General features: G+C 42.3%; 1 protein-coding gene across 1 annotated transcript in view; it reads left to right on the top strand.

The window, feature by feature from the left end:
* LOC103668662 (acyl-coenzyme A synthetase ACSM2B, mitochondrial-like) overlaps nt 1-6,103 on the top strand; it is a 29,469-nt gene extending 23,366 nt beyond the window's left edge. Inside the window, 1 exon segment of the mRNA XM_008696970.2 lies at nt 5,999-6,103. Within this exon segment, the coding sequence (XP_008695192.2) occupies nt 5,999-6,103 (105 nt within the window).
* The last annotated feature ends 4,547 nt before the right edge of the window (nt 6,104-10,650 follow it).

The raw sequence follows: 10,650 nt of genomic DNA, 5'->3' as shown, positions 1-10,650 counted from the left end.
AGCATGGAATATTTTTCCATCTTTTTGTGTCTTCTTCAATGTCTTTCAAGAGTGATTTGTAGTTTCTAGAATATAGGTCCTTTACGTCTCTGGTTAAGTTAATTCCAAGGTAACGTATGGTTTTTGGTGCTATTGTAAATGGGATGGATTCCCTAATTTCTCTTTCCTCAGTCTCATTGTTCGGGTATAGAAATGCAACTGATTTCTGAGCATTGATGTCGTATGCCGCCACATTACTGAATTGCTCTATAACTTCTAGTAGTTTGGGCGTGGATTCTTCTGGGTTTTCCATATAGAGTATCATGTCATCTGCGAAGAGAGATAGTTTGACTTCTTCTTTGCCGAGTTGGATACCTTTTATCCCTTTTTGTTGTCTGATTGCTGTTGCAAGGACTTCTAGTACTGTGTTGAATAATAATGGTGAGAGTGGGCATCCTTGTCGTGTTCCTGATCTTAAGGGAAAGGCTTCCAGCTTTTCCCCATTGAGACTGATATTTGCTGTAGGCTTTTCATAGATGGTTTTTATGAGATTGAGGAATGTACCCTCTATTCCTACACTCTGAACGGTTTTAATCAGGAAAGGATGCTGTATTTTGTCAAATACTTTTTCTGCATCTATTGAGAGGATCATATGATTTTTGGCTTTTTTCTTGTTGATAAAATCTGTTACACTGATGGATTTGCAAATTTTGAACCACCCTTGCATCCCAGGGATGAATCCCACTTGGTCATGATGGATAATCCTTTTAATGTACTGTTGGATTCTATTAGCCAGGATCTTGTTGAGAATTTTGGCGTCCATATTCATTAGGGAAATGTTGGTCTGTAATTCTCCTTTTGTGGGGTCTTGCCTGGTTTGGGGATCAAGGTAATATTGTGCCTCATAGAATAGCGTTTGGAGCTTTCCTTCTGTTTCTTTATTTTTTGAAACTTGGAGAATAGATTATTTTCTTCTTGAATGTTTGATAGAATTCCCGGGAAAACCATCAGGCCCTGGGAGTTTTGTTTTTTGGAAGGTTTTTTTATCACTGTTCACAAAAATCTCTTCCTTAATTAAGTGGCTCATGTTTAAAAATCAGTTTCTTCCTGTTTTCGACTTGGTAGTTTATAGGTTTCCAGGAAGGCCTCATCTCTCAGAGTTGCTTTACCATTGGATTGGCATAAACTTAGTGATAAAAGTTTCTAATAATCCTTCCAATTTCATTGGTGTTTTTTAGTGACATCTCCCTTTTTCTTTCATAATTTTATTAATTTGGGTCCTTTCTCTTATCTGCATTTGGATAAGTCTTGGAACAGCGGTTTGTCAATTTATTTATTCTCTCAAAGAAACAGTTCTAGTTCATTGATCTGCTCTATTATGCTCCTGGTTTCTAATTCATTGGATCTGCCCCAATCTTGATTCGACTGCTTTCGTGCATGGAGGCCCTTAGCCTGTTCCTCGTTGCTGTTCCAGCCTCTTGGACGTGAGAACATAAAAACCTGCATGCTTAGATTTCTTTCTATATCTTTTGAGTGAGAGCTTGGATGGCTATGTATTTTCTTAGGGCTGCTCTTTTGCAGTGTCCATGGTTTTGGACCGTTGTGTTTTCATTCTCGTTGGTCTCCATAAATTTTAATTGACTATTTTGATTTCCTTGGCTTTTATCGAATCATTCTTGGAGCAGGATTGTCTTAGTCTCCGCTGTTTGACTTCCTTCCAAATTTTTCTTCCTTGTGGTTGAGTTCCAATTTCAAAACATTTTTGGTCTGAGAATATGCAGGGAATAATTTCAGTCTTTTGGTATTGGTTGAGACCTGTTTTGTGACCCAGAACATGGTCTATTCTTGAGAATGTTCCATGGGCATTAGAATAGAATGAGTATTCTGCTGTTCTGGGGTGTAGTGTTCTATATAGATCTATAAGGTCCAACTTGTCGAGTATGGCATTCAAAGCTCTTGTTTCTTTGTTGATTTTCTGCTTAGGTGATCTGTCTATTGCTGATAGTGGAGTGTTGAGGTCCCCTACTATTAACGTATTTTTATCTATATGTCTCTTTATTCTGGTTAAGAGTTGGCTTGTGTATCTTGCTGCTCCCCTGTTGGGGGCATAGATATTTATAATTGTCATATCCACTTGTTGGATACATCCTTTAAGAATAATATAGTACCCTTCTGTATCTTTAACTATAGTCTTTAGTTTAAAATCAATCTGTTTGATATGAGAATTGCTACCCCAGCTTTCTTTTGAGGTCCATTGGCGTGAAAGATGGTATTCCGTCCCTTTACTTTCAGTCTGGATGTATATTTAGGTTCTAAATGAGTCTCTTGTAGACAGCAAATGGATGGGTCATGTCTTTTTATCCAATCTGCAACCCTGTGGCACTTTATGGGAGCATTTAGGCCATTTACATTGAGACTGATTATTGAGAGATATGATTTTAATGATGCCATGTTGCCAGTAAAGTCTTTGTTTCTATAGATTGTGACTTTCTGTTCTGTATCACTCTTGGGGCCTTTTTACTTTTATAGAACCCCCCTTAATATCTCCTGTAGGGCTGGTTTCGTGGTTACAAAATTGGTCAATGACTGGCGATTCTGGAAGGTCTTTATTTCTCCATCAATTCTGAATGACAGCCTTGCTGGATAAAGGATCCTTGGCTGCATGTTTTTCTCTGAAAGAGCTTTAAAAATGCCCCCCCATCCCTTTCTCTCATTCCAGGTCTGTGTAGACAGGTCTGACATAATTCTGATACCTTTGCCTTGGTACATGAGAAATTTCTTTGCCCTGGCCGCTTTCAATACTGTATCCCTGGATCTAATATTTGCGAATTGCACTATGACGTGACGTGGTGTAGGTTTGTCGTAGTTGAGCTTGGGAGGGGTCCTCTCTGCCTCTCGGACACAAATGCTTGTTTCCTTTGCCATTTTAGGGAAGTTTTCAGCTACAATTTGGTCAAATATCTCTTCTAGACCTCTGTTTTTCTCCACCCCTCTCAGGGATGCCGATGATTCTGACATTGGAACATTTCATTGAGTCAGTAATCTCCCGTAACCTACGTTCTTGAGATTGGATTTTTTTGAGCCAAGTTTCTATTTTAGCTTTCTTTTCTACTAACCCATCCTCCAATTCACCAATACATTCTTCTGCCTCATTCACCCTGGCCATCAGAGCCTCTAGTTTTGACTGCATTTGGCTCATAGAATTTTTAATTTCTGCCAAATTCACTCTCATTTCTGCCTTTAGAGATTCTATATTCTCATTAACATTTTCGTTAATACTTTTTTCAAGTCTACACGTCATCTTGACCATTGTTACTCTGAACTCCATTTCTGATAATTTGGTTATATCCATATCAATTAGTTCTGTGGCACAGGCCACAGACTCATTGTCTTTTCTTTGCTGGGGGGGTGGATTTCTCATTTTCGTCATTCTGATGAGGAGAGGTTGCGGGGTTGTCCAGAGCCCAAATTATTGACCAGGACCCAGGCAGTGTGCACTTGTTTTATGGGGAAGTTATGGATGTGGGCTTCTTGATTTTTCAGCCTGCCTTCTGGGGGAGGGGCCTGCCGCGCCAATACTCAGGCAACCCTGTTTGGGTAGAGTCTTCGTGTCCCTTGCGAGGGGGGATGGGGATCGCGCACTGAGCAGGTATTTCCAGGCTTTTGTTCTCTGGTGGCTTTCCCTGGCGGTTTGCTGTGCCTCTTCTGAGAGTCAGAGCAGCAGTGGCCAAATCTCAGCCTCTGTCTCAGAACAGAGGGATCGCAGATGGTTCTCCACTGGTGTTCTGGCCACTTTAACTCTGTTTCTGTTGGTGCTGCTCAACCCTGCAGCGTCCTGGGATGTGCGCCCCACACCCGGTGTCCCAGCCGCCACTTCCAGGGCCAGCGTGTCTCTGTCCTTTGTGTTTCTAACACCACCAGCCACCAGCCGCCCCCGCGCGCTCTGGAGCTCCGTTTCAGTGTGGTTTGCACGCACTCCAGAGCTCCGGTTTTCAGTCTGGTCACGTGTGTTCCCTGGCTTACGGTCTCTGTCTGCTCTCTCGTGGGTGCCGGTCCGCGAGTCCACCCGCTCCCCAGTGCAGGTGGCTACCACTTCCCAGCGCCTGAACACGGCGGCTCCCTCCCCCTTCCATTTATCTTCCGATATCTGTGCGCAGCTTCACGGCTCCCCGCTTCGTATCTCAGTACTCAGTGCTGGAGATGTTCATTTGTAGAGATCCAGATGTATCTTTCTGCGTCTCAGGCTGATTCTGTGGATGTTCAGGATGATCTGGTACCTATCCAGCTCGACTCAGGGGACCGGCTGAAAAAGGGGACCCCTACTCTTCTGCCATCTTAACTCCTCCCCCAGGACTGACAACAATATTGTTAATTGATAGTGGTCAATCTTGAACAAAAGAGCAGGTTAATAAATCACCTTGTCAGTAACTCTTCAATCCGAAATTGAACTATATATTCATTCACTTTATCCAGATTATGACTCTTTCTAATCAATAAAATGTTTCATAAAGGGGAAGCTGGGTGGCTCAGTCAGTTAAGCATCTGACTCTTGATCTCAGCTCAGGTCTTGATCTCAGGGTCATGAGTCCAACCCCCATATTGGGCTCTATTCACGCTGGGTGTGGAGCCTGTTACTCACTGAGTGATGTTGGGTAAGTTGTTTCATTTCCTCATCTGTCTTCATATGGTGATGTGAGACGATAAAAATCAAGCATTTAATAAGTATTTTAAAAGGAAACTAGAAATCTAATCATACCCAAAATATTATGCATTTTGAGTTGTAACTGAATATTTTGGAGGATCCAGTGGATTCACAGTATAACATTATATTCCTCAATAGATGTGTCTCTCTTTAAAAGTCTGTCTGCTAGAATGCTTTGGGCAGCATTCTTTCTATCTCTTCCCTCCTTCCTGAGACCAAACCCTTCCTAGATCTCCCCTGTGGCTTCTCTTTACCCTCTGTCTACACCCTTTACCCTCTATCTACTCAGTTCTGCCTTGTAGTGCTGAAGCATCCAGAGACCATTGGGAATGAACTGGTGTAGCTGTGTTGAAATAAAACTTCTTTTACGAACACAGGAGGAGGGCTGAATTTTGCCCTCAGGTTACTGTTTCCCAATCCCTGCTCCATTCCATTATGATTTTTAATAAACCCCTTCCACAACAAAGTGCAGTCTTGCCTGTGGAAGACCCCCACATCAGCTTTCAAGAAGATAACTTTTGCCATATCAGTATCCCTATTGTTATTATTTTTATCAAACCCACGGCCATCTGACTCTTACACCAATGCCCTGGCAAGCTGAGCCTTGTAATAGGAAGTCTCAGTGAACTGTCTTCATCGTCCATATCTTAGGATTCAGGAATATTAGAGATGGAGGGGTCCTTGAAATAAAAAATTTCCCCCCACAGATTTGAAAAATGAAATTGGAGAGACTTTATACTTCTGCCAACAGGAAATGACTGAGCTGAAATTAAAAGTCAGGTTTCCTAACTCTTAAATATTTACTGTCTGTAATCCATGTTTGTAAGTACAGCTAATATTTTTGAGTGTTTACCCATGCCAAGAACTTAGCCTACGTGATTTCATTTTATCCTCAACCCAACAAAGTTGTTGCTACCCTCCAGTTAACTCAGTGGGGAAACTGTCTCATAAAAGCCAAGTGACCCGTCCAAGGCCGGGCAGGTGGTAGAGGGAGACTGCAGGCCAGGGAGTCTGATATCAAAGTTCAGGTGTCTGAGGACTGTGTCATTTCGCATTTGCTGTACTGCTTCTCCCCTATCCTAGAGTATGTCAGACCCCATTGACCAGACCTTTATGTCCCATTCCAGCCATTCTTTTCTTGCCTTTGTCCCAGAGCACTTTTGGAAGCTTCTTACTGCCTAGGGGCTGCCCTAGGAGTGTTCCAGGCTCAGTCCTCACTTACCTGGAGCCTCCAGCCTCAAGAGCTTTTTTCTCACCTTATAGCCGACCCCACTGAGGTTACAGATGGCCCACCCTGGACTAATTTCTCTGAAACAGGTGGAGTTTGTCTTGGACCTGCCCAAGACTATCACAGGGAAAGTCCAGCGGACGAAGCTTCGAGACAAGAAGTGGAAGACATCTAGGCAAGCTGGGGCCCAGTGAGACCTGCATGGGCATCCTTTTGGGTGCTGCACTTCTACTTACTTCCATTTCCCTTTGGGCCCTCTGCCTTCCTCTGGGGATATGAGATTTCTTATGACAAGAGAACTGATTTCTGTTTTTCTGGGGATATGAGATTTCTTATGACAAGAGAACTGATTTCTGTTTTTCCCATTATTAGCACAAAATCTTGCCATATTAGATGTTGAAAGAAGAAAGGAGGGAATGAAAGAGAGGAAAGGAGAGGGGAAGAGAGAAAAAAGAAAAATTAGAGAAAGAATGAAACAGCAAAAGAAAGCCATTAGGAAAGAAAAGGAGGGAGGGCAGGAAGGCGGGATGGAGGGATGGAGGAAAGAAAATTGGAGAAAGGGAGAGAAAGAGAAGAAGGAAGGGAGGGAGGAAATAAAAAAGCTCAATAAAAACAATAAGACTGATAAAGAAAAATGATGGAAAACGGGAGAAGGGAGAGCAACTAATGATTACTCCCACAGATAGATAAACAGACAGTGGCAGAGTCCAGCAGAATCCTTGATCAGATCTTGGGAAAGAAATGAAAGGTCAAGGCACTCCATCTCACCCTTGGGCAGGTCTCCATACAGACAGGCATGCACATGTGGTTAGGACATTAGAGGCCTCCCCTAGTCACTCCAAACCTCAGGACAGTCATGACCAGAGGAGGGGAATCTCCATTTATTGAGCACTTGCCATGTGCCAGACACTGTCCTAGCCATTTTATAAATACTATCATGTTTCCCCTCTGTGTGGCATCTACAAACCTCAGAACACAGCTGTGAAAACAGTATAGGCACCTCAAAGAAAGTGTCCCTCCCCATGGCAATCATGAGCTCTAGGGGAATCCCCAGACTAACCAATTTGTGTGTGTGTTGATGGCATAAGGTGTCCTAGGCTTGCTGACATTGTTTCTAGATAGAAGGAGGAACTTAGCCTGGTAAGGTACACTCAGTATTATTTCAACAACAGGTTCAAGTTCTGAAGTGATAAAAGGAGGATTATTATAACACATGCATAAATGGTTTGGACTTCATCTGGAGAGTAATGAACTCAGGCAACATTGTATTTCTAAATAATTACCTTGGTAGCTGAAAGGTGAATACATTAGAGGTGAATTTGAGAAATTCTTTTTCCTTTTGATATTTATTTATTTATGTAATCTTTATACCCAACATGGGGCTTGATCTCATTCCCCCAAGATCAAGAGTCATATATTCTGCTGACTGAGCCAGCCAGGTACCCCAAATTTGAGAAATTCCTAGAAGAAGAAATTCTATTTCTTGGAACTTGGTGACTTAGTGACTAAATAAGGCAGGTGGGGTTAAGGGAAAAGAGGCACTTAAGGATGACCTGTAGGTTTTTGATTAGTTACACTGGGTAGGTGATTATGACACTTTCTGAGAGAAACAGGTTTGAGGTGGGAATATTTAATTTGATAGTGGTCATGTTACTACAGTTCATAACAAGGCTGGTGTAAATTTAATAATCAGTTGGGTATTTAAGTTTGAACTCAGGGAGAGGTCATGATTTTAAGTGTGGTTTAAGAAATTATCCAGAGAAAGAGAATGAGATAGAAAGTTCATAGGGAATGAGAGGAACTATTTGCTGAAGATAGGTCCTTGGAGGGCAAGGATATCTAAAGAGAAGAAAAAGAAAGAGGATCCTGTGGACAATATTGAGAGAGAAGACTCAGAAAAGGCAAGGTGTGATAACAGAAAGAAGAGTCAGAACTGGAGAGGATGCATTCATCTGCAGCAAGAACATCAGAAAACTGATTTCCAGAAAAAACAAACAAAACAAAACAAAACAACAGTTTCAATGAGTAATTAAGGGGAGAAAAATTAACTATGGGTTATGACAGATAGAAAAACTGCTAACAGCTAATGTAGTCTACTCTGTCCAATAAACATTAATTGGAAGGTGAAGGAACAGAAGAAAAGATACATAATCAAGGAAGAAACTTTTGGGGGAGGGAGGGACTTGAACAAGTGTGGTGAACATCACTTTTCTCCTGTTGTTACAGCCTGAATTGTGTCCCCCAAATTTCATATGTTGAAACCCTAACCCCCACTACCTCAGAATGTGTCTGTATTAGGAGATAAGGTGTTTAAAGAGGCAGTTAAGTTAAAATGAAGTTGTTAGAGTGGGCCTTGTGCAACTTGACCGGCATCCTTAAAAGAAGAGCAGATTAGGACCCACAGAAAAACACCAAGGGTGCATTGCACAGATGGATGACTATGAGAAGAGGTAGCAAGAGGGTGATTATTGGCAAGCCAAGAGGAAACCAGCCCTGCCAGCACCATGATCTTGGACTTCCAGCCTCCAGAATTGTGAGAAAATAAGTGTCTGTTGTTTAAACCACCCAGTGTGTAGTGTTTTGTTACAGCAGCCTAGCGGACTTCTACATCCACTCAGTGGCCTTCCCCACAATCACCTCTACACCACCTTGTTCCTTGCTAAAGGAACCCCAATTTTGTCCAGAACCAGGGTAAGCTCACCCTTCCCATTTCTCTTCCATTAAGTCAATTATAAAGTCTCAGTTTGTGACTTCCATGTCCTCTGCTCCTGTGTGATAGAGTAGACTTGTATTCAAGCAAATATTTGCTCTCTACTCACCCCTGCCCCCGTACACACCCTACTGCAGGGAGGAATTTGGTCCTCTGCTCCTTGCTGTTGAGCTTGGTCTGGATGTTGGAGCTAGGATGTTAACAGAGATGATGCAAACAGAAGTTTTAAATGTACTTACAGGGTTTGATTTGATTTTGGGTGCCTCTGCTGTCCACTATGAAAAGAGCCACTAGTCTGAGATTTGTGAGAGAGAAATGTGTGTTAAATGAATGTGTGCCACTGTTTGTTACGCAATATTATCATAGCAATGAACCACTGATCAAACCTTAATTTCCCTTTTTTAACAAAAAGAGAACAAGACTGGTCTCAAGTATTTGGCAGGGAACTCTATCGGAAACGGGGTTTAATAACAGGCAACGATTTTTGCTTTCACTGTATTCATTTTTAGTTTCTTCCCTGTGGCAAGTAAAATAATTGCTTAATTAGGGACACCTGGGTAGCTTGGTCACTTAAGCGTCTGCTTTCTGCTCAGGTCGTGATCCCAGGATCTTGAAATCAAGTCCCACATCAGGCTCCTTGCTCAGTGGGGAGCCTGCTTCTCCCTGGCCTGCTCCTCCCTCTGCTTGCTCAGCCTCTCTCTCTCTGTGACAAATAAATAAATAAAAATGTTTAAAAAATAATAATTGCTTAGTTATAGTAATGGTACATTTGGACTGCTATGGGTTTTTTTTGTTGTTTTTTTATTTTTTAAGGACATTGATATAAAGGAGAATATTGAATAAATAAGAATAGAGGTAATCGTGCATGGTTATAGCAAAAAGGAGGGAAGAAAGAAAGGGGGGAGGGAGGAAAAGAAGGAAAGAAAAAAGGAAAGAAGGAAAGAAAGAGAAGACATGAAGGTTTGGTATGGCTAAGTCTGAGAAACAGTAAGAATGGGGCAAGATTACAAGAGAATAAGGAAGGAATGGGACCAGAATGAAAACCTGAAAGAAAAGGCAAGTAGTGTCATCTTCACCTAAAAGGAAGTAGCCAGCCAAGGATCTGTGGTGAAAGGAGCCAAATTTTAATTTTAATTTTTTATTTCTTTTTAAGGTATATTCTTTTTTAAGTTTTTATTTAAATTCCAGTTAGTTAATTGGACACCTGGGTGGTTCAGTTGGTTAAGCGTCCCATCCTTGATTTCAGCTCATGTCATGATCTCGGGGTTGTGGAAATCAAGCCCAGCAAAGGTCTCCGGGCTCAGCGGGGAGTCTGCTTGGGAATCTCTCTTTCTCCTGAACCTCCCCCCCAAAAAAAAATTTAAGATAAAATAAAATAAATCCCAGTTAGTTAACATACACTGTGATAGTAGTTGCAGGTATAGAATTCAGTAATTCAACACTTACATATAACACCTGGTACTCATCACAAGTGCACTCCTTATTTCCCATCACCTATTTCACACACACACACACACACACACACACACACACACACACACACACACACCACCTTTGCCCCCAAGAGACAGGTTCTTAACTGTAGTGTATAAACTGATGGTTACCAGAAGGGGGCCAACTTTGAGAGTCGAAGGCACCAGCGTGAGTTCTAGTTCCTTTGCTGCAGGGACCCGCCCCCTGGGAACCTGTCGTGCTCCAGCATCACTACAGGGGTACAGTAGAGATCCGCAGTGATGACACCCCATGGAGGTCCCTCGCAGGGTTCCCACAAAGCACTAGGAAGAGATTCATGTTTGAGAGGCACAGTGTGAGGGGCAGACGGAGGGCCAAGAGAATCAGCTGTAATCAAAGGTGCACAGCAGATTGGTTGTGAGAACTCCGATCAGAAGTAACCTCTTAATTTTAGTTACCTTTACCTAAACCTTCAGTCTGCCAAGAGAGCCAGTCTGCCACCAACAGGAGGAATAGAGGGGAAGAGTGAGCAGGAAGGGAGCATGTGCTCAGAAGAGCAGAGGTATTTACAGAAACTAA

Source organism: Ursus maritimus, unplaced genomic scaffold, assembly GCF_017311325.1.
Source record: "Ursus maritimus isolate PB19 unplaced genomic scaffold, ASM1731132v1 scaffold_2, whole genome shotgun sequence".
In the NCBI taxonomy this organism is placed as follows: domain Eukaryota; kingdom Metazoa; phylum Chordata; class Mammalia; order Carnivora; family Ursidae; genus Ursus; species Ursus maritimus.
This window is presented reverse-complemented; position numbering and strand designations above follow the sequence as displayed.